The following is a 23804-nucleotide window of genomic DNA, read 5'->3' as shown; positions in this document are numbered from 1 at the left end:
GGTCCCTATTGGAGTAGAGCCCATAAGGGGGGGTCTCCACTGGAGTAGAGCCCATAAGGGGGGGGCGTCCCTATTGGAATAGAGCCCCTAAGGAAAAGGGGGGGTCCCCATTGGAATAGAGCCCCTAAGACAAGGGGGGGGGTCCCCATTGGAGTAGAGCCCCTAAGACAAAGGGGATTCCCCATTGGAATAGAGCCCTTAAGACAAGGGGGGGTCCCTATTGGAGTAGAGCCCATAAGGGGGTTCCCCATTGGAACAAAGCCCCTAAGACAAAGGGGGGGTCCCTATTGGAATAGAGCCCCTGGGGGGGGTCCCCATTGGAACAGAGCCCCTAAGACAAAGGGGGGGGTCCCTATTGGAGTAGAGCCCATAAGGGGGGGTCCCCATTGGAATAGAGCCCCTAAGGGGGGGGTCCCCATTGGAGTAGAGCCCATAAGGGGGGGTCCCCATTGGAACAGAGCCCCTAAGACAAGGGGGGCTCCCTATTGGAGTAGAGCCCGTAAGACAAAGGGGGGGTCCCCATTGAGCCCCCTCTGACCCCTAAAACAAGGGGGGGTGTGTGTGTGTGTGACATTACTGTGCCCCCCCCACCACACCACCTCCTGAAAAGTGACCGTTTATTGGAAGCCAATGGGGGGGGGGGGATGCACACACACAGGGCCCCCCCCCCAGCTAAAAACACCCACTTTTATCAAAACCCCCCCCTAAACCCCAAACCTACCCCCCCCCCCCTTTATTAGGCTCTAGGTGGGGGGGGGATGTGGAAGAGAGGAGGGATAGGAGGGAGGCATAAAACACCCCCCCCCTCCTCCATAGGGCGCTATGGGAGGGGCCCATTGTATGGGGGGGTATAGAGGGGGCTATGTACAGGATTGGGGGGGGTCCTTAGCTCCGGGGGGGGTCCCTCTCTTTGCTGTCGCTGTCCTCGGGGTACGCGTGCCAGGTCAGGCGCTCCTCATAGAAGGCAATGACGATCTGGGGGCACTTGAGGTTGGCCTCCTTTGCCAGCACCAGGTCAGCTTCATCCGTGTCCTTCCTGGGGGGGGGGGGATGACACCCACATAAAGGGGGTTATGGGGGAGGTTATGGGGTGCCCCCCCCCATCCCTATGGGGCTCGCGAGGGCCTCACCACTTCATGAGGAACATGAGGTCCCCGCACGAGTCCGTGGCCCCGATGATCTTCTCCGGCTCCAGGCCCCGCTCGAAGCCCCGGGCGATGTCGTTGCTCTATGGGGTGGGTGGGTGGGGGGGTGGAAAAAGGGGGTAAAAAGGGGGTTAAGAGGTGGTGATTGGGGGGGGTGGAGGTGATGGAGGGTGGGGATAAGGGGGTCCAGTGGTGTCGTAGTGGTGGCAGTGGGGCCCCCGTCATTTGGTCTCCATTCTTTGGTCCTCAACCCCATCCCTGGTCCCCATCCTCATCCCTGGGTCCCCATCCTCATCCTTTGGTCCTCATCCCCATCCCTGGTCCCCATCCTCATCCCTAGTCCCCATCCTCATCCCTGGTCCCCATCCTCATCCCTGGGTCCCCAACCCCATCCCTCATCCCCATCCTCATCCCTGGGTCCCCATCTTCATCTTTTGGTCCCCATCCTCATCCCTGGTCCCCATCCTCATCCCTGGGTCCATCCTCCTTTGGTCCTCATCCCCATCCCTGGTCCCCATCCTCATCCCTAGTCCCCATCCTCATCCCTGGTCCCCATCCTCATCCCTGGGTCCCCAACCCCATCCCTCATTCCCATCCCTCATCCCCATCCTCATCCCTGGGTCCCCATCTTCATCTTTTGGTCCCCATCCTCATCCCTGGGTCCCCATCCTCATCCCTGGTCCCCATCCTCATCCCTGGGTCCCCATCCTCATCCCTGGTCCCCATCCCCATCCCTGGTCCCCATCCTCATCCCTGGGTCCCCATCCTCATCCCTGCATCCCTGCCCCATTCCTGGATCCCCATCTTCATCCCTGGTCCCCATCCTCATCCCTAGGTCCCCATCCCCAACCCCATCCCTCCCCATCCTCATCCCTGGTCCCCATCCTCATCCCTGGGTCCCCATCTTCATCTTTTGGTCTCCATCCTCATCCCTGGTCCCCATCCTCATCCCTGGTCCCCATCCTCATCCCTAGGTCCCCATCCTCATCCCTGGGTCCCCAACCCCATCCCTCATCCCCATCCCATGCTCCATCCTCATCCCTGGTCCCCATCCTCATCCCTGGTCCCCATCCTCATCCCTAGGTCCCCATCCTCATCCCTGGGTCCCCATCCTCCCCCTGTGTCCCTGCCTTTGCACCTCCATCCTCCTCCTGCATCCCTGTCCCCATCTCTGCATCCTGATCCTCACCCCTGTGTCCCCATCTCCATCCCTGAGTCCCCATCCCCATCCCTGCATCCCAATCTTCACCCCTGGGTCCCCATCTCCATCCCTGAGTCCCCATCCCCATCCCTGGATCCCATCCCCATCCCTGGATCCCCATCCCTGCATCCCAATCCTCACCCCTGGGTCCCCATCCTCACCCTGGCTCCTGGTCCCTGTCTCTTGGGCCCCATCCTCCTCCTGTGTCCCTGGTGGGCAGCGGCCGGAGCCAAGGCCACGGGAGCTGCTCCAGCCTAAACTTCCCGATAAGCCCAGTGCCATTCCCAACAATCCCAGGGTTCCCAGCGGGAATGGGGCAGATAAGGCCCAAGGAAACAATTCCAGGAGCGTGACATCACCCTGGGAGGCGGCAGCAGACAAGGATCCCATGGGAATCCAGAGCCACGGCTGGAATGAAGGGGCTGGGTGCTAGGGGGTGATGGGTGCTATGGGGTGATGGGTGCTATGGGGTGAGCTGGGGTGCGCTCCAGCAACGGGGTTTCGGGTCCCTGTCCCCATCCCTGGGTCTCCAGCCCCATCCCTGCATCCCTGTCCCTATCCCTGGATCCCCATCCCCATTCCTGCATCCCTGTCCCCATCCCTGCATCCCCATCCTCATCCCTGCATCCCTGTCCCCATCCCTGCATCCCCATCCTCATTCCTGCATCCCTGTCCCCATCCCTGGATCCCCATCCTCACCCCTCCCTCTCCCCATGCCTGGATCCCCATCCTCATCCCTGCATCCCTGCCCCATTCCTGGATCCCCATCCTCATCCCTGCATCCCTGTCCCCATCCCTGGATCCCCATCCTCATCCCTGTCCCCATCCCTGCATCCCCATCCTCATCCCTGCATCCCTGTCCCCATCCCTGGATCCCCATCCTCATCCCTGCATCCCTGTCCCCATCCCTGGATCCCCATCCTCATCCCTGCATCCCTGTCCCCATGCCTGGATCCCCATCCTCATCCCTGCATCCCTGTCCCCATCCCTGGATCCCCATCCTCATCCCTGCATCCCTGTCCCCATCCCTGGATCCTCATCCTCATCCCTGCATCCCTGTCCCCATTCCTGGATCCCCATCCTCATCCCTGCATCCCTGTCCCCATCCCTGCATCCCCATCCTCATCCCTGCATCCCTGTCCCCATCCCTGGATCCCCATCCTCATCCTCATCCCTGCATCCCTGTCCCCATCCCTGGATCCCCATCCTCATTCCTGCATCCCTGTCCCCATTCCTGGATCCCCATCCTCATCCCTGCATCCCTGTCCCCATCCCTGTGATGGGGATGGCAGTGTCTTATCCTCATCCCTGTTTCTGGATCCCCATCCCTGTTTCTGGATCCCTGTACCCATGCCTGCATCCCTGTCCCCATGCCTGGGCCCCATCCCCATCATCAGGACATTGGGTGCCTGTCCCCATCCCTGGGTACCCATCTGTATCCCTGCATCCCTGTTCCCATCAAGGAGACACTGGGTGCCTGTCCTCATTCCTGGGTCCCTGTCCCTGTGATGGGGATGGCAGTGTCTTATCCCCATCCCTGTGTGCTAGTCCCCATCCCCATCCCTGTGTGCTTGTCCATATCCCCGTATCCTATCCCAGTGGCCCTGTCCTCCATCCCCATCCCTGTGTCCCATCCCTATCCCAGTGTCTGTATCCCTGTGTGCTTGTCCCCATCCCTGTGTCCCATCCCTATCCCAGTGTCTGTATCCCTGTGTGCTTGTCCCCATCCCTATCCCTGTGTGCTTGTCCCTATCCCTGTGTCCCATCCCTATCCCAGTGTCTCTGTCCCCATCCCTCTCCCCCATCCCCATCCCTGTCCCTCATCCCCATCCCTCTCCCCCATCCCCATCCCTATCCTTATTCCCCATCCCTATCCCTGTCCCCCATCCCCACCCCTGTGTGCTTGTCCCCATCCCTGTATCCTGGTGCCCATCCCTGTGTGCCTGTCCCTATCCCTGTGTCCCATCCCTATCCCTATTCCCCATCCCCATCCTTGTGCTTGTCCCCATCCCTGTATCCCGGTGCCCATCCCTGTGTGCCTGTCCCTATCCCTGTGTCCCATCCCCATCCCTATTCCCCATCCCTATCCCTATTCCCCATCCCCATCCCTGTCTCCCATCCCCATCCCTGTATCCCAATGCCCATCCCTGTGTGCCTGTCCCTATCACTGTGTCCCATCCCTATCCCTGTGTCCTATCCCTATCCCTATTCTCGATCCCCATCCCTGTCCCCCATCCCCATCCCTGTATCCCGGTGCCCATCCCCGTGTGCCTGTCCCTATCCCTGTGTCCCATCCCCATCCCTGTGTGCTTGTCCCCATCCCTGTATCCCGGTGCCCATCCCTGTGTGCCTGTTCCTATCCCTGTGTCCCATCCCTATCCCTGTGTCCCATCCCTATCCCTATTCCCCATCCCCATCCCTGTCCCCCATCCCCATCCCCGTCCCTCTCCCTCATCCCTGGCTCCCATCCCTATCCCTATTCGCCATCCCCATCCCTATCCCTGTCCCCCATCCCCACCCCTGTGTGCTTGTCCCCATCCCTGTATCCCGGTGCCCATCCCCGTGTGCCTGTCCCTATCCCTGTGTCCCATCCCCATCCCTGTGTGCTTGTCCCCATCCCTGTATCCTGGTGCCCATCCCTGTGTGCCTGTCCCTATCCCTGTGTCCCATCCCTATCCCTATTCCCCATCCTTGTGCTTGTCCCCATCCCTGTATCCCGGTGCCCATCCCTGTGTGCCTGTCCCTATCCCTATCCCTGTGTCCCATCCCCATCCCTGTCCCCCATCCCTATCCCTATTCCCCATCCCTGTCTCCCATCCCCATCCCTGTGCTTGTCCCCATCCCTGTATCCCGATGCCCATCCCTGTGTGCCTGTCCCTATCACTGTGTCCCATCCCTATCCCTGTGTCCTATCCCTATCCCTATTCTCGATCCCCATACCTGTCCCCCATCCCCATCCCTGTATCCCGGTGCCCATCCCCGTGTGCCTGTCCCTATCCCTATCCCTGTGTCCCATCCCCATCCCTATCCCTATTCCCCATCCCCATCCCTGTCTCCCATCTCCATCCCTGTGTGCTTGTCCCCATCCCTGTATCCCGGTGCCCATCCCTGTGTGCCTGTCCCTATCCCTGTGTCCCATCCCCATCCCTGTGTCCCATCCCTATCCCTAATCCCCATCCCCATCCCTGTCCCCCATCCCCATCCCCGTCCCTCTCCCCCATCCCTGGCTCCCATCCCTATCCCTATTCCCCATCCCCATCCCTGTCCCCCATCACCCCATATCCCATTGCTCCCTCTCCTCCATCCTGGAGCTCCCATCCCTATCCCTGAACCCATCCCCATCCCTGTCCCCTGAACCTCCCATCCCTCTCCCCATCATCCCTGGTTCCCATCCCTATCCCTATTCCCCATCCCCATCCCTCACCTCCCTCTTCTTCTTGGCCTTGACGTCGTCCCCGCCGGCCGCCAGCCCCCCTTTCCTCTTGGCTCCTTCCGCCTTCTCCCGGCCCCTGTTCCCGTCGCCTTCCTTCATCTTCTTGTACTTCCTCATAAACTCCGAGATCAGCTCCGGGCAATCCAGGTTCTTCTCCGGCTCCCAAGTGTTGTGTTCCCTGCCATGGAACAGCAGCAGCAGCATGGGATGGGATGGGATGAAAGCAGCTTAGATCCACCTCCAACCCGGCCTCGATGGGATGGGAGCAGCCAAACCTCCACTGAACCCATCCCAATGTTCCTTAGATCCATCCTGAACCTCCCATTCCCTTTGACCCCACCACCCCTTATCCCATCCCTCCAGCCCCACCATTCCCAACCCACCTCCCATAGGAGCAGCCAAACCTCCACTGAACCCATCCCAATGTTCCTCAGATCCATCCTGAACCTCCCATTCCCTCTGACCCCATCACCCCATATCCCATCCCTCCAGCCCCACCATTCCCAACCTGCCTCCCATAGGAGCAGCCAGCCCTTCTCCATTGAACCCATCCCAATGTTCCTCAGATCCATCCTGAACCTCCCATTCCCTCTGACCCCATCACCCCATATCCCATCCCTCCAGCCCCACCATTCCCAACCCGCCTCCCATAGGAGCAGCCAAACCTCCTCCATTGAACCCATCCCAACGTTCCTTTGATCCATCCTGAACCTCCCATTCCCTTTGACCCCATCACCCCTTATCCCATCCCTCCAGCACCCACTCAAGCTGCTCTGAGCCTCCTCCAGCCCCACCATTCCCAACCCGCCTCCCATAGGAGCAGCCAAACCTCCACTGAACCCATCCCAATGTTCCTCAGATCCATCCTGAACCTCCCATTCCCTCTGACCCCATCACCCCATATCCCATCCCTCCAGCCCCACCATTCCCAACCCACCTCCCATAGGAGCAGCCAGCCCTTCTCCACTGAACCCATCCCAATGTTCCTCAGATCCATCCTGAACCTCCCATTCCCTTTGACCCCACCACCCCATATCCCATCCCTCCAGCCCCACCATTCCCAACCCACCTCCCACAGGAGCAGCCAAACCTCCATTGAACCCATCCCAATGTTCCTCAGATCCATCCTGAACCTCCCATTCCCTTTGACCCCATCACCCCTTATCCCATCCCTCCAGCCCTACCATTCCCAGCCCACCTCCCACAGGAGCAGCCAAACCTCCACTGAACCCATCCCAATGTTCCTCAGATCCATCCTGAACCTCCCATTCCCTTTGTCCCCACCACCCCTTATCCCATCTCTCCAGCCCCACCATTCCCAACCTGCCTCCCATAGGAGCAGCCTCCCATCCAGCCCCACCATTCCCAACCCACCTCCCATAGGAGCAGCCAAACCTCCACTGAACCCATCCCAATGTTCCTCAGATCCATCCTGAACCTCCCATTCCCTCTGACCCCATCACCCCTTATCCCATTGCTGCAGCCTCACCATTCCCAACCCGCCTCCCATAGGAGCAGCCAAACCTCCACTGAACCCATCCCAATGTTCCTTAGATCCATCCTGAACCTCCCATTCCCTTTGACCCCATCACCCCTTATCCCATCCCTCCAGCCCCACCATTCCCAACCCACCTCCCATAGGAGCAGCCAGCCCTTCTCCATTGAACCCATCCCAATGTTCCTTAGATCCATCCTGAACCTCCCATTCCCTTTGACCCCATCACCCCATATCCCATTGCTCCAGCACCCACTCAAGCTGCTCTCAGCCTCCTCCAGCCCCACCATTCCCAACCTGCCTCCCATAGGAGCAGCCAGCCCTTCTCCATTGAACCCATCCCAATGTTCCTCAGATCCATCCTGAACCTCCCATTCCCTCTGACCCCATCACCCCATATCCCATCCCTCCAGCCCCACCATTCCCAACCCACCTCCCATAGGAGCAGCCAAACCTCCTCCATTGAACCCATCCCAATGTTCCTCAGATCCATCCTGAACCTCCCATTCCCTCTGACCCCATCACCCCTTATCCCATCCCTCCAGCCCCACCATTCCCAACCCACCTCCCACAGGAGCAGCCAAACCTCCACTGAACCCATCCCAATGTTCCTCAGATCCATCCTGAACCTCCCATTCCCTTTGACCCCACCACCCCTTATCCCATCCCTCCAGCCCCACCATTCCCAACCCACCTCCCACAGGAGCAGCCAAACCTCCACTGAACCCATCCCAATGTTCCTCAGATCCATCCTGAACCTCCCATTCCCTTTGTCCCCACCACCCCTTATCCCATCTCTCCATCCCCACCATTCCCAACCCACCTCCCACAGGAGCATCCCCATCCTTCGCCTCGCTCCCCCCCTTCTTCTTCCAAGCCCCATCCCCATGGCGGGTCAGGATGGAGCCCGCATTCCCAAAGCCTGGCATTGCCCCCTTCTCTTATTCCCACTGGGACTCACTCGGAGAAGCCCTTCCACTTGAGCAGGTACTCGGCCTGGCCCTTCACCACGCGCCGGTCCAGCACCTTCTCCACCACATACTCCTCCTCGTCGGCCGAGGAAGAGCTGTCTGCTGCCCGCTTGCTCCTCTTGCCCATAGCTCAGCACCCAAGGGACCTGGATGGGGTGGGGGGGGAAACACACACACACAAAGAAGGGGGTTAAATAGGGATGATCCCCCCCCAAGTGGTACCCAGGGGATCCAAAAGCCCCGTAGGGAAGAGGTGGTGGGGATGGGTGAAAAGTGATGGGGGGGGGAATGGGGATGTGGGGTAAAATGGTTTGGAAGTGAGGGGGTTTGGGGATGGGGAATGGGAGTTGGGGGAAAAGCCTTTAAAATGATGAGGTTTTGGGAATGGGGAACTGGGATTTGGGGTAAAAGCCTTTAAAATGATGGGGTTTTGGGAATGGGGAACCGTGATTTGGGGTAAAAGCCTTTAAAATGATGGGGTTTGGGAATGGGGAGCTGTGATTTGGGGTAAATTGGTTTGAAAATGATGGGGTTTGGGAATAGGGAACTGGGATTTGGGGTAAAAGCCTTTAAAATGATGAGGTTTTGGGAATGGGGAACTGGGATTTGGGGGAAAAGCCTTTAAAATGATGGGGTTTTGGGAATGGGGAACTGGGATTTGGGGGAAAAGCCTTTAAAATGATGGGGTTTGGGAATGGGGAACTGGGATTTGGGGGAAAAGCCTTTAAAATGATGGGGTTTGGGAATGGGGAACTGGGATTTGGGGTAAAATGGTTTGGAAGTGAGGGGGGTTGGGGATGGGGAATGGGAGTTGGGGGAAAAGCCTTTAAAATGATGGGGTTTGGGAATGGGGAACTGGGATTTGGGGTAAAAGCCTTTAAAATGATGGGGTTTGGGAATGGGGAACTGGGATTTGGGGTAAAAGCCTTTAAAATGATGGGGGTTTGGGAATGGGGAACTGTGATTTGGGGTAAAAGCCTTTAAAATGATGGGGGTTTGGGAATGGGGAACTGTGATTTGGGGTAAAAGCCTTTAAAATGATGGGGTTTGGGAATGGGGAATGGGAGTTGGGGGAAAAGCCTTTAAAATGATGGGGTTTGGGAATGGGGAACTGTGATTTGGGGTAAAAGCCTTTAAAATGATGGGGTTTGGGAATGGGGAACTGGGATTTGGGGGAAAAGCCTTTAAAATGATGAGGTTTTGGGAATGGGGAACTGGGATTTGGGGGAAAAGCCTTTAAAATGATGGGGTTTTGGGAATGGGGAACTGGGATTTGGGGGAAAAGCCTTTAAAATGATGGGGTTTTGGGAATGGGGAACTGGGATTTGGGGGAAAAGCCTTTAAAATGATGAGGTTTTGGGAATGGGGAACTGGGATTTGGGGGAAAAGCCTTTAAAATGATGGGGTTTGGGAATGGGGAACTGGGATTTGGGGTAAAAGCCTTTAAAATGATGGGGTTTGGGAATGGGGAACCGTGATTTGGGGTAAAAGCCTTTAAAATGATGGGGTTTGGGAATGGGGAGCTGTGATTTGGGGTAAAAGCCTTTAAAATGATGGAGGTTTGGGAATGGGGAACTGTGATTTGGGGTAAAAAGGCTTGAAAATGATGGGGCTTGGGAATAAGGAATTGGGATGTGGGGTAAAAGCCTTTAAAATGATGGGGTTTGGGAATGGGGAACTGGGATTTGGGGTAAAAGCCTTTAAAATGATGGGGTTTGGGAATGGGGAACTGGGATTTGGGGTAAAATGGTTTGGAAGTGAGGGGGGTTGGGGATGGGGAATGGGAGTTGGGGGAAAAGCCTTTAAAATGATGAGGTTTTGGGAATGGGGAACTGGGATTTGGGGGAAAAGCTTTTAAAATGATGGGGTTTGGGAATGGGGAACTGGGATTTGGGGTAAAAGCCTTTAAAATGATGATGTTTTGGGAATGGGGAACTGGGATTTGGGGGAAAAGCCTTTAAAATGATGGGGTTTGGGAATGGGGAACTGTGATTTGGGGGAAAAGCCTTTAAAATGATGGGGTTTTGGGAATGGGGAGCTGTGATTTGGGGTAAAATGGTTTGAAAATGATGGGGCTTGGGAATAGGGAACTGGGATTTGGGGTAAAAGCCTTTAAAACAATGGGGTTTTGGGAATGGGGAACTGGGATTTGGGGTAAAAGCCTTTAAAATGATGGGGTTTTGGGAATGGGGAACTGGGATTTGGGGTAAAAGCCTTTAAAAGGATGGGGTTTTGGGAATGGGGAACTGGGATTTGGGGGAAAAGCCTTTAAAATGATGGGGTTTGGGAATGGGGAACTGGGATTTGGGGGAAAAGCCTTTAAAATGATGGGGTTTGGGAATGGGGAACTGGGATTTGGGGTAAAAGCCTTTAAAATGATGGGGGTTTGGGAATGGGGAACTGGGATTTGGGTTAAAAGCCTTTAAAATGATGGGGTTTGGGAATGGGGAACTGGGATTTGGGGTAAAAGCCTTTAAAATGATGGGGGTTTGGGAATGGGGAACTGGGATTTGGGGTAAAAGCCTTTAAAATGATGGGGTTTGGGAATGGGGAAGTGTGATTTGGGGTAAAAAGGCTTGAAAATGAGGGGTTTGGGGCACAGGAAAATGTGATTTGTCTTGAAAACCGTAAAAATAGGAGGCATTAGGCACAGGGAAATGTGATTTGGGCCAAAAACCTTTAAAAATGGGGGGATTCAGGTACAGGGAAGTGTGATTTGGGTGGTTTTGGGTGTAAAGGGCAGGTCTGGGGTGTAAAAGGGAGATTTTAGGTGCAAAAGGGTATATTTTGGGTGCAAAAGGGAAGGTTTTGGGTATAAAAAGGCAGGTTTTGCTTGTAAAGGGCAGGTTTTGGGGATAAAAGGGCAGGTTTTGGGTATAAAAGGGGAGGGTTTGCTTGTAAAGGGGAGGTTTTGGGTGGAAAAGGGCAGGTTTTGGGTGGAAAAGGGCAGGTTTTGGGTGGAAAAGGGCAGGTTTTGGGTATAAAAGGAGGTTTAGGGTGGAAAAGGGGAGATTTGGGGTATAAAAGAGGAGGTTCTGGGTGGAAAAGGGCAGGTTTTGGGTATAAAAGAGGAGGTTTTGGGTATAAAAGGGGAGGTTTTGGGTGGAAAAGGGGAGATTTTGGGTATAAAAGGGGAGGTTTTGGGTATAAAACAGGAGGTTTTGGGTGGAAAAGGGCACGTTTTGGGTATAAAAGGGGAGATTTTGGGTGGAAAAGGGGAGATTTTGGGTATAAAAGGGGAGGTTTTGGGTGGAAAAGGGGAGATTTTGGGTATAAAAGGGGAGGTTTTGGGTGGAAAAGGGCAGGTTTTGGGTGGAAAAGAGGAGGTTTTGGGTGGAAAAGAGGAGGTTTTGGGTATAAAAGGGGAGGTTTTGGGTGGAAAAGGGCAGGTTTTGGGTGGAAAAGAGGAGGTTTTGGGTATAAAAGGGCAGGTTTTGGAGCCCCGGGGGAGTCACGCTCCCAACCGCTGCGGGGGGCCCGGGGGGAACAAAAGAGCAGCGTCTTTCCGAAGGGGAAAGCGCCTTTTTGAGTCGAAAACTGCTGATTTAAGGCAAAGCCCGACCGATTTGGGGCTAAAACCCCTCGGTTCGGTTCAAACCCGGCCCGGTGCCGGTTCCCGGTGCCGGTCCCGCACAGCGGGGCCCGGGCCTCGGGGGCGGGCCAAAGAGCGCGCCACGTCCGGCCATTGGCCCGCGCCCTGCAGCGCCCGCCTTCTCATTGGCTGCCAGCGCCGCCGCTCGTCCCCACCCAACCGCGCTGCTATTGGCCCGCTCAGCCGTCACTCAGCGCTCTCTCCCACGCTCCCATTGGCTGGCGAGCGCATCCATCGCGCCGGTAAGGCCCTCCCCTTTCCCACCACCCCCACCACCCCCAAAACCCCCCCCCCAACACCGGTCCCCATTCACCGCCGGTACCGGTACCTGGGCGGGAGCGGCTCCGGCGCGGGCCCGTCCGCCGCTCTCTGCCCGCTCGCTGCGAGCCGCCGCCGTTCCGCGCTCCGCCCGCCAAAACCGCCCGTAACGCGCAGGCGCCGCCGGCCCCGCTCCGCGCATGCGCTCTTCCCCGCTTCCAAACGCACCCTTTCCCCTCTCCGGTTCACACCGCTCCGGACCGGGCCCGTCTCCGGTACCGGCGGGCGGCCCCGCCTGCTCCTCGTCCTCCTCCTCCTCCACCACCACCGCCGCCGTCGTCGTCGTCGTCGTGGTCGTCGCTCCTAGCGCCGCGCTCACCGACCTGCCCCGGGCCCGCCGCCGGGCAACGGCCGCGCCTGCCAATCGCAGCGTCCGCGGCGTTGATGTGTCCAATCAGAAGGAAGTAGAGGCGGGACCGTTAGAGAGGGAGCCAATCAGCGATGTCTCCAAGCCGGAGCGGGAAAAGCAGCGTAAGGCGGGGTTATGTCTGCGTCACCCAATCCTTGAAGCGCAGAGGCGGGACTTTCCCCTCAATCAACCAATGAACCGCGTAGGCGCGGGGCGGCGCTCTCTCCCTCCACCAATAACCCCGCGCCTCCCTTCACCCCGCCCCTTTACCCCCCACCACCACCCAATCATCAACGGCGCGGGGGAGTTCCGCGGGCGGCGCCTGCCAATGGGAGCGAGCGGTGGGCGGGCCTTCGGGCGGGGGCGGCGGAGTGAGGCGGCGGCGCTGGGCTCGCTCGGCCCCTTTCGGAGCCGGCGCCTCGCGGAGGGAGCATCGCGGAGCCGCCGCCCCCAGCCCGCACCGCCCCGCGCCGCCGCCATGTCCAAGGCCGAGGTACGGGCCCCGTTCCCTCCGCCGCCCCCCCCCCCCACCCCCTCCCCGCACCGGCCCCGCCGCCCCCTTCCCCCCCCCCCCTTTCCCGTTACCGCCTTCAACCGCGGCCTACCGCGCGCACTGCGCCTGCGCGCCGAGGCTCTCCGCGCATGCGCCTGATGGTGGTGGTAGGTGAGGGGGGGGCTTATAGCGCATGCGCAATCCGCGCTTCTCTTTGCCCCCCCCCTCCATGCCCACCGCTGGTTCCCCCCCCCCCGAGCCACGTGCGCGCCTTTGTGCTGCGGGGGGCGATGGCGGCACCGCGCATGCGCGGGAGCTGGGTGGGATGGGGAAGGGGGGGGCACACATGGGACCCATAGGGGAATATTGGGGGGGGGAGCCCCATAAAGGAGGGCCGGAGGTGATGAAGGCCTTAAAATGGGGGGGTTTGGGGCTGGGGGGGTCCTAATTATAGGGGGTGGGGGCTCCATGGGTGTGGGTGACCCCAAAAACAAGGACATGGAGGGGGGGGGGTTCAGGGTCTCTTTAGGTCCTGGGCAGCACCACATATGGGGCCAGGGGGGTTTAGGGGGGTCCTGGGGCAGCCCTATAGGGGAGCAATAGTGTGGGGCTCAGGCCTCTGGAGGGGGCAGGCAGCCCCATAAAGAGGGGTTGGGGGCTGCCAGGGCCTGCTCTGCCCCATAAGTGGGTACTGGGGTCCCCATAGGGTAACATTGGGGTGGTCAGTGGTGCTGTGTGAGCCCAGAGATGGGGGGGGCGCTGGGGGTGAATGGTTTCCTATGGGGCTGGAGACCCCAAAGAGGGGCTTTGGGAGGGTCCCTTGGAGGCTGAATGCAGAGATGGGGGGGGGGTCCAATGATGGGCCTCTCATTGGAGATAGGGGGGGCCAAAGCAGCCCCAGGTGGGGCATTTTGGGATGATTACAAGGGGGGGGTCGTGTTCCCCTGCCCCCCAGTGAGCCCCATATCTCCCCTTCCCCATAGTCTCCAAAGGAGCCCGAGCAGCTCCGGAAGCTCTTCATTGGCGGCCTCAGCTTCGAAACCACAGACGAGAGCCTGCGCAGCCACTTCGAGCAATGGGGCACCCTGACCGACTGCGTGGTGAGCCCCACAAGTCCTCTGTGCCCCCCAAGTCCATTGTGCCCCTTAAGGCCTTTGTCCCCCCAAGTGCTTTGTGCCCTCCAGGTCCTCTGTGCCCCCCAAGTCCTCTGTCTCCCATGTCCTCTGAGCCCCACCAAGTCTTCTGTGCCCCCCACGTCCTTTGAGCTCTCCAGGTCCCTTGTGCCCCCCAGGTTTGTTGTGTCCTTCAGTATCCCCCAAGTTTCTTGTGTCCCTCAAGCCCTCTGTACCCCTAAGTCCTCTGTGCCCTTCAAGTCCTATGAACCCCCCCAAGTCTTCTGTGTCCCCCAATTTCTCTGTACCCCCCCAGTCCTCTGTGCCCCTCAAGTCCTATGAACCCCCCAGGTCCCCTGTGCCCCCCAGTTCCTCTGTCACCCCCAGGTCCTCTTTGCCCCCCATCACTTTCACTGGGTGTCACCCCTGGGTGATGCTCCTGTGGTAGTGAGGAGGAAAGGGACCAGATGTGATGGGAAGGAGCCGCATCCCTATGGATCTTTTTGGGGGGGGGGGTTCCAGGCTGAATCCTGATGTGTGTCCCTGTTCCCCAAGGTGATGAGGGACCCGAACACGAAGCGCTCCCGCGGCTTCGGCTTCGTCACGTACTCCTCGGTGGAGGAGGTGGATGCAGCCATGAACGCCCGGCCCCACAAAGTGGATGGCAGAGTCGTTGAACCAAAGAGAGCCGTGTCCAGAGAGGTGGGGATGGGCCCTGCTTGAGGGGGGGGGGAATGGACACAGGGGGGTTCCAAGCATCCCAAACGCATCCCTAAAGCAATCCTGGGCTGATCCCAACCAGACCCTGTGCTGACCCCCCACCTGTTCTAAGTGCACCTTGAAATCCAATCAAAACACACCCCAAACCCATCCTGAATTGACCCCCAACCCCCCCAAATCCATCCCAAACTATCCCCAACCCCCCCCCAAATCCATCCCAAACTATCCCCAAACCCACCCACAAAACAACCCCCAACCCCCCCCAATCCATCCCAAACTATCCCCAAACCCACCCCCAAAACAACCCCCAACCCCCCAAATCCATCCCAAACTATCCCCAAACCCACCCCCAAAACAACCCCCAGCCCCCCCAAATCCATCCCAAACTATCCCCAAACCCACCCACAAAACAACCCCCAACCCCCCCAAATCCATCCCAAACTATCCTCATCCCCCCCAAAACAATCCCCAACACCCCCCAGTTCCATCCCAAACCCATCCCAAACTGACCCCAAATCCCCCCCCAAACAACCCCCACCACCCCCCAGTTCCATCCCAAACTGACCCCAAACTGTGCCAAATTCTCCCCTAAAATAACCCCCAACCCACACCAATCTCATCCCAAACCATCTTCAAACCCACCCCAAACTCATTCTAAACGCATCCCAAACCATTCCTGAACCCATCCCAAATGCATCTCAAATCCATCCCAAACCACCTCCAAACCTGTCCCAACCCCATCCCAAACCGTCCCCAAACGCATCCCCACCCATCTCCAAACCATCCTGAAACCCGTGTGAAACCCATCTGCAAACCCATCTCTAAACCCATCTCAGATGCATCCTGAATCCATCCCAAAGACATCCCAAACTATCGTCAAACCTGTCTCAACCCATGTCCAAACCCCTCCAAACACATCCCCAAAGCATCCCAAAGCTTCCCCAAACGCATCCCAAAGCACCCCCGCCCCACCCTAACCTCATCCCAAAGCTTCCCCAAACGCATCCCAAAGCACCCCCAACCCCATGCCAACCCCTAACCCTAACCCCATCCTCAATCCTTACCCTATCCCTGAACCCCCAGTCCCCAAATCCCTCCCTAACCCCCCCAATCCCCCCCAGTCCCTCCCCAACCCATCCCTAACCCCTCCAATCCCCCCCCAACCCCCCATCCCACCCCAACCCCATCCCCAACACCTCTAACCCCACTCAACCATCCCTAATCCCCCCAAATCCCACCCCCAATCCCAACCCCATCCCTAACCCCCCCATCCCCACCCCAACCCTGTCCCCAACACCTCTAACCCCCCATAACCACCCCCAACACCCCCCCAACCCCATCCCTAACCCCCCCAATCCCCCCAACCCCATCCCTAACCCCCCCAATCCCCTCATCCCATCCTCAACCCCATCCCCACCACCTCTAACCCCCCATAACCACCCCCAACACCCCCCAACCCCATCCCTAACCCCCCATCCCTCCTCAACCCCATCCCACCTCTAACCCCCCAATCCCCCCCAACCCCATCCCTAACCCCCCCATCCCCTCCTCAACCCCATCCCCATAACCACCCCCAACGCCATCCCTAACCCCCCAATCCCCCCCAATCCCCCCCAACCCCATCCCTAACCCCCCATCCCCTCCTCAACCCCATCCCCACCACCTCTAACCCCCCATAACCACCCCCAACACCCCCCCAATCCCCCCCAACCCCATCCCTAACCCCCCATCCCACCCCAACCCCATCCCCACCACCTCTAACCCCCCATAACCACCCCCAACACCCCCCCAACCCCATCCCTAACCCCCCCAATCCCCCCAACCCCATCCCTAACCCCCCAATCCCCCCCTACCCCATCCCCACCCCAACCCCATCCCCACCACCTCTAACCCCCCATAACCACCCCCAACACCCCCCAACCCCATCCCTAAGCCCCCCAATCCCCCCCAACCCCATCCCTATCCCCCCCATCCCCTCCTCAACCCCATCCCCACCACCTCTAACCCCCCATAACCCCCCCCAACAGCCCCCCAACCCCATCGCTAACCCCCCCATCCCACCCCAACCCCATCCCTAAACCCCCATCCCCTCCTCAACCCCATCCCCACCACCTCTAACCCCCCATAACCCCCCCAATCCCCCCCAACCCAATCCCTACCCCCCCATCCCCTCCCCAACCCCATCCCCACCACCTCTAACCCCCCATAACCCCCCCCAACACCCCCCCAACCCCATCGCTAAGCCCCCCATCCCACCCCAACCCCATCCCCACCACCTCTAACCCCCCATAACCACCCCCAACACCCCCCCAACCCCATCCCTAACCCCCTCATCCCATCCCCAACCCCATCCCCACCACCTCTAACCCCCCATAACCCCCCCCAACAGCCCCCCAACCCCATCGCTAACCCCCCCATCCCACCCCAACCCCATCCCTAACCCCCCCATCCCCTCCTCAACCCCATCCCCACCACCTCTAACCCCCCATAACCACCCCCAACACCCCCCCAACGCCATCCCTAACCCCCCCAATCCCCCCCAACCCAATCCCTAACCCCCCCATCCCCTTCTCAACCCCATCCCCAACACCTCTAACCCCCCATAACCGCACCCAACGCCCCCCCAACCCCATCCCTAACCCCCCCATCCCCTCCTCAACCCCATTCCCACCACCCCCAACACCCCCCTAATCCCCCCCCACCACCTCACCCCATTGCCCCCGCAGGACTCCCAGCGGCCCGGCGCCCACCTCACCGTCAAGAAGATCTTTGTGGGGGGCATCAAGGAGGACACGGAGGAGCATCACCTCCGCGATTACTTCGGGCAGTACGGCAAGATCGAGGTCATCGAGATCATGACCGACCGCGGCAGCGGCAAGAAGCGCGGCTTCGCCTTCGTCACCTTCGACGACCACGACTCCGTGGACAAGATCGTCAGTGAGTGATGGAGGGGGGGGTTTTTACCCCTGATGTGTGCCTTGGGATGGGGCTGAAGCTCAGCTGGTTCCAGCCCTGTGCTGCTGGGATGCTCTGAGAGCCGTCTGACCTGTCCTTGATGGGATGGAGCAGGCAAACGCTCTCCATTGAGCCCATGCCAGTGTCCCAGCAGGGAAGAACTTCCTTATCTCCAAGCTGAACTTCCCCTGTTCCAGGCTGAACCCATCACCCCTTGTCCCATCGCTCCAGCTCTGGGTAGAGATCCAGCTCCAGCATCCTTGTAGCCCCCTTTAGGCACTGGAACCTGCTCTGAGCTCTCTTCTCCATCCCCAGTATTCCCAAGTGCCCCAAGAGGATGCTCAGCCCTTAGGGATGCTTTCCTCTGGAGCAGGATGCTCTCAGATCCGTCTGACCTGTCCTTGATGGGATGGAGCAGGCAAATGCTCTGCATTGAGCCCATGCCAGTGTCCCAGCAGGGAAGAGCTTCTTTAGATCCAAGCTGAACTCTCCCTGTTCCAGCCTGAACCCATCACCCCTTGTCCCATCGCTCCAATCCTTGCTGCAGATCCAGCTTCAGCATCCCTGTAGCCCCCTTCAGGCACTGGAGCCTGCTCCGAGCTCTCTTCTCCATCCCCAGTATTCCCAAGTGCACCAAGAGGATGCTCAGCCCTTAGGGATGCTTTCCTCTGGAGCAGGATGCTCTGAGATCCATCCAACCTGTCCTTGATGGGATGAAGCAGCCAGACTTTCTCCATTGAGCCCATTGCAGTGTCCCAGCACCCTCGTTTTCCTTATTTCCAAGCTGAAATTCCCTGCTCCAGCCTGAACCCATCACCCCTTGTCCCATCGCTCCAATCCTTGCTGCAGATCCAGCTTCAGCATCCCCGTAGCCTCCTTCAGGCACTGGAACCTGCTCTGAGCTCTCTTCTCCATCCCCAGTATTCCCAGTTCCCAAGCACCCAAAGAGGATGCTCAGCCCTTAGGGATGCTTTCCTCTGGAGCAGGATGCTCTGAGATCCGTCTGACCTGTCCTTGGTGGGATGGAGCAGGCAAATGCTCTCCATTGAGCCCATCCCAGTGTCCCAGCAGGGAAGAACTTCCTTATCTCCAAGCTGAACTTCCCCTGTTCCAGTCTGAACCCATCACCCCTTGTCCCATCGCTCCAATCCTTGCTGCAGATCCAGCTTCAGCATCCCCGTAGCCTCCTTCAGGCACTGGAACCTGCTCCGAGCTCTCTTCTCCATCCCCCAAGTGCCCCAAGAGGATGCTCAGCCCTTAGAGATGCTTTCCTCTGGAGCAGGATGCTCTCAGATCCGTCTGACCTGTCCTTGATGGGATGGAGCAGGCAAACGCTCTCCATTGAGCCCATCCCAGTGTCCCAACAGGGAAGAACTTCCTTATCTCCAAGCTGAACTCCCCCTGTTCCAGGCTGAACCCATCACCCCCTGTCCCATCGCTCCAATCCTTGCTGCAGATCCAGCTCCAGCATCCCTGTAGCCCCCTTCAGGCACTGGAAGCTGCTCTGAGCTCTCTTCTCCATCCCCAGTATTCCCAGCTTCCAAGCACAAAACAGGATGCTCAGCCCTTAGGGGTGCTTTCTGCTGGAGCATGATGCTCCAAACCCCATCCAAACTGGCCTGGATGGGATGGAGCAGCCAAACCTTCCCCACTGAACCCATCCCAGTGTCCCAACAGGGAAGAACTTCCTTATCTCCAAGCTGAACTCCCCCTGTTCCAGGCTGAACCCATCACCCCCTGTCCCATCGCTCCAATCCTTGCTGCAGATCCAGCTCCTGCATCCTTGTCCCCCCCTTCAGCCACTGGAAGCTGCTCTCCTCCAGCCCCAATGTTCCCAGCCTGGCTCCTATGGGAACTGCTCCCTCCCCTCCTCATCCTCATGGCCTTGCTCCAGCAGCTCCGTATCCTTAAGGACACCACAACCAGGTGCAGCATCCAAGTGGGATCTCCCCAGGATGTAGTTAAAGGGGGAGAATCCCCTCCCTGAGCTGCTGCTCACGCTCTGGGGGTGCAGCCCAGCACATGGGGGCTCAGTGTGGATCTCCTTGTCCAGCACCCCCAAATCCTCCTCCTCAGGCTGCTCCCACTTCCCAACTTGGGATTCCCCATCCATGGGCAGGACCTTGGCCTTATTGAGCTCCTTGAGGTTGCCATTGGCAGCTCTCAGTGGATCCAGATCCCTTTGGATCCAATCCCTTCCCTGCAGCCATCACCGCCAGGCTGAGGGTGCTCGATCCCATTGTCCCTGTCACCAACACCGGTGGCCCCTTACCCGCTGGTGTGCATCCATCCCATCCACGTCTCCATTGGAAAACCAGGGATCTGCTCTCCTGCCAGCCCTCAATGTTCCCAGCCTGGCTAGCACTGATTGACATCAGTGATGCTCATGAGCATCCCTTTGTTGGGGAGGTGTTCCCCATCCTCATCCCACCCGTGTCTCCATTGGAGAACCTTGCTCAGGGCAGCTCAATGGGTTAGGGTCCTTAAGGACCCCCCAACCAGAATGAAGTAGCAGCATCCATCAGTGATGCTCCCCAGCATCCCTTTGTTGGGGGGGGGGGGGGGTGGTGTTCCCATTCCATCCATCCCATCCTGTCTCCATTGGAGAACCAGGGATCTGGGGGTGGTGGCACAGCAGGATGCTCAGGGCAGCTCAGTGTGGATCTCCCCAAAGCACCCCCAGAATCCTGATTGACATGAGTGATGCTCATGAGCATCCCTTTGTTGGGGAGGTGTTCCCCATCCATCCATCCCATCCACATCTCCTTTGGAGAACCAAGGATGCTCAGGGCAACTCAATGGGTTAGCTTTAGAAAGCATCCCCCCCTCCCTTAGAATGAAGTAGCACTGATTGACATCAGTGATGCTCATGAGCATCCCTTTGTTGGGGAGGTGTTCCCCATCCATCCATCCCACCCGTGTCTCCATTGGAGAACCAAGGATGCTCAGGGCAGCTCAATGGGTTAGGGTTAGCTTTAGGGTCCCCCCCCAAAGCATCCCCCCCCCCCTTTAGAATGAAGTAGCACTGATTGACATGAGTGATGCTCATGAGCATCCCTTTGCTGGGGAGGTGTTCCCCTTCCATCCATCCCATCCACATCTCCATTGGAGCGCCAAGGATGCTCAGGGCAGCTCAGTGGGTTAGAGTTAGGGTCCCTCCCCAAAGCATCCCCCCCCCTTAGAATGAAGTAGCACTGATTGACATGAGTGATGCTCATGAGCATCCCTTTGTTGGGGAGGTGTTCCCCTTCCATCCATCCCATCCACATCTCCATTGGAGAACCAAGGATGCTCATGGCAACTCAATGGGTTAGGGTTAGCTTTAGGGTCCCCCCCAAAGCATCCCCCCCCTCCCTTAGAATGAAGTAGCACTGATTGACATGAGTGATGCTCATGAGCATCCCTTTGTTGGGGAGGTGTTCCCCTTCCATCCATCCCATCCACGTCTCCATTGGAAAACCAGGGATCTGGGGGGTGGTGGCACCGAGGATGCTCAGGGCAGCTCAATGGGTTAGGGGTCCCCCCCCAAAGCATCCCCCCCTCTTACAATGAGGTAGCACTGATTGGCATGAGTGATGCTCGTAAGGATCCCTTTGTTGGGGGGGGGGGGGTGTTCCCATTCCATCCATCCCATCCACATTTCCAGTGGAAAATCAAGGATCTGTGGGGTGCTGGCACTGAGGATGCTCAGGGCAGCTCAGTGGGTTAGGGGTCCCCCCCCAAAGCATCCCCCCCCCCCCTTAGAATGAAGTAGCACTGATTGACATGAGTGATGCTCATGAGCATCCCTTTGTTGGGGAGGTGTTCCCCTTCCATCCATCCCATCCACATCTCCATTGGAGAACCAAGGATGCTCAGGGCAGCTCAATGGGTTAGAGTTAGGGTCCCCCCCAAAGCATCCCCCCCCTTAGAATGAAGTAGCACTGATTGACATCAGTGATGCTCATGAGCATCCCTTTGTTGGGGAGGTGTTCCCCTTCCATCCATCCATCCACATCTCCATTGGAGAACCAAGGATGCTCAGGGCAGCTCAGTGGGTTAGAGTTAGGGTCCCCCCCAAAGCATCCCCCCCCCTTAGAATGAAGTAGCACTGATTGACATGAGTGATGCTCATGAGCATCCCTTTGTTGGGGAGGTGTTCCCCTTCCATCCATCCCATCCACATCTCCATTGGAGAACCAAGGATGCTCAGGGCAGCTCAATGGGTTAGCTTTAGGGTCCCCCCCCCAAAGCATCCTCTCCCCCCCCCCCTTAGAATGAAGTAGCACTGATTGACATGAGTGATGCTCATGAGCATCCCTTTGTTGGGGGGGGGGGGGGTGTTCCCATTCCATCCATCCCATCCACGTCTCCATTGGAAAACCAAGGATCTGTGGGGTGCTGGCACTGAGGATGCTCAGGGCAGCTCAGTGGGTTAGGGGTCCCCTCCAAAGCATCCCCCCCCCCCCCCCCTTTAGAATGAAGTAGCACTGATTGACATGAGTGATGCTCATGAGCATCCCTTTGTTGGGGGGGGGGGGGGGTGGTGTTCCCATTCCATCCATCCCATCCACATCTCCATTGGAAAACCAGGGATCTAGGGGGTGGTGGCACTGAGGATGCTCAGGGCAGCTCCCCCCCCAAAGCATTTAGAATGAAGTAGCACTGATTGACATCAGTGATGCTCATGAGCATCCCTTTGTTGGGGAGGTGTTCCCCATCCATCCATCCCACCCATGTCTCCATTGGAGAACCAAGGATGCTCAGGGCAACTCAATGGGTTAGCTTTAGGGTCCCCCCCAAAGCATCCCCCCCCCCCTTAGAATGAAGTAGCACTGATTGACATGAGTGATGCTCATGAGCATCCCTTTGTTGGGGGGGGGGGTGGTGTTCCCATTCCATCCATCCCATCCACATCTCCATTGGAGAACCAAGGATGCTCAGGGCAGCTCAATGGGTTAGAGTTAGGGTTCCCCCCCCCCAAAGCATCCCCCCCCTTAGAATGAAGTAGCACTGATTGACATGAGTGATGCTCCTGAGCATCCCTTTGTTGGGTTGGGGGGTTGGGTTGATTCTCCCTCCATCCATTGCATCCACGCCTCCCCTTTGGGATCCGGGATGACGGCCGTATCCCGGGTGCCCTTTTCCCCCCCTTCATTCCCTGTCTTTCCCCCCCCCCTCCCCTCCCCTCCACAACCCCCCCCCCCATTTTCCCAGTCCAGAAATACCACACTGTGAACGGGCACAACTGCGAGGTGAGGAAAGCCCTGTCCAAGCAGGAGATGGCCAGCGCCTCGGCCAGCCAGCGAGGTGAGCCCCCCCCTCAGCCCCTCCGCTGCCCCCCGCCCCCCCCGCAGCCCCTTCACCGCGCTGCCTGCGCTGTTCCTAAAGGCTGTCCCCTGCCTCCTCCTCCTCCTCTTCCTCCTCCTCCTCCTCCTCCTCTCTTAGGCCGCAGCGGCTCCGGTAACTTCGGTGGGGGCCGCGGTGGCGGCGGCGGCGGCGGCTTCGGTGGCAACGACAACTTCAACCGTGGAGGCAACTTCGGGGGCCGTGGTGAGTGAGATGGGGACCCCCCTCCCCTCCCCCGTTCATCCCCATCCATCCCTAGGGCACCCCCCCCCACATCAGGATGAGGCCCTGGCTCCTCTGACACCTCCCCAAGTGCCTTCATCCCCATCCCTTTGGTACCCCCCCTTTCCAAGGCACTGCCATGGCTCCAACTGCCTCCTCCTCCTCCATCATCCACATCAGGAACCCCGCCCCCTCCCCTTCATCCCCATCCATCCCTATGTCACCCCCCCCATTATCCAAGCACCACCATGGCTCTGACTCATGGCTCTTCCTCCATCATCCACATCAGGACCCCCCCCCCCCCACCTTCATCCCTATGGTACCCCCCCATTATCCAAGCACCACCATGACTCCAGCTGCTTCCTCCTCCTCCATCATCCATATCAGGACCCCCCCCCTTCATCCCCATCCATCCCTTTGGTACCCCCCCATTATCCAAGCACCACCATGACTCCAGCTGCTTCCTCCTC

At 58.5% G+C, this 23804-nt stretch overlaps 2 protein-coding genes across 3 annotated transcripts; one reads left to right on the top strand and one right to left on the bottom strand.

Moving 5' to 3' along the window:
- Nucleotides 1–807: 807 nt before the first annotated feature.
- On the bottom strand, nucleotides 808–12295 carry CBX5 (chromobox 5). Its single transcript, XM_062607740.1, has 5 exons — nucleotides 12166–12295; nucleotides 8236–8391; nucleotides 5771–5957; nucleotides 1131–1228; nucleotides 808–1036 (listed from the first exon to the last, which is right to left on the bottom strand). Exons 2-5 carry the CDS (start codon nucleotides 8370–8372, stop codon nucleotides 886–888), a joined length of 573 nt encoding a protein of 190 aa, XP_062463724.1. The 5' UTR covers nucleotides 8373–8391; nucleotides 12166–12295; the 3' UTR covers nucleotides 808–885.
- A 546-nt stretch (nucleotides 12296–12841) lies between these two features.
- On the top strand, nucleotides 12842–23357 carry LOC134158092 (heterogeneous nuclear ribonucleoprotein A1). Of its 2 annotated transcripts, none has more exons than XM_062607742.1 (6): nucleotides 12842–12997; nucleotides 13981–14097; nucleotides 14665–14811; nucleotides 17556–17766; nucleotides 22981–23073; nucleotides 23212–23357. In XM_062607742.1, exons 1-6 carry the CDS (start codon nucleotides 12983–12985, stop codon nucleotides 23322–23324), a joined length of 696 nt encoding a protein of 231 aa, XP_062463726.1. In that variant the 5' UTR covers nucleotides 12842–12982; the 3' UTR covers nucleotides 23325–23357. The 2 variants fall into 2 exon arrangements, with proteins under 2 accessions (XP_062463726.1, XP_062463725.1); XM_062607741.1 differs by having other exon boundaries at nucleotides 23155–23357.
- Nucleotides 23358–23804: the final 447 nt, after the last annotated feature.

This window comes from Pezoporus occidentalis, unplaced genomic scaffold, assembly GCF_034315485.1.
Source record: "Pezoporus occidentalis ecotype Australia unplaced genomic scaffold, CSIRO_AGI_Poc_V1 ctg1246, whole genome shotgun sequence".
NCBI classification, from domain to species: Eukaryota; Metazoa; Chordata; class Aves; order Psittaciformes; family Psittacidae; genus Pezoporus; species Pezoporus occidentalis.
This window is presented reverse-complemented; position numbering and strand designations above follow the sequence as displayed.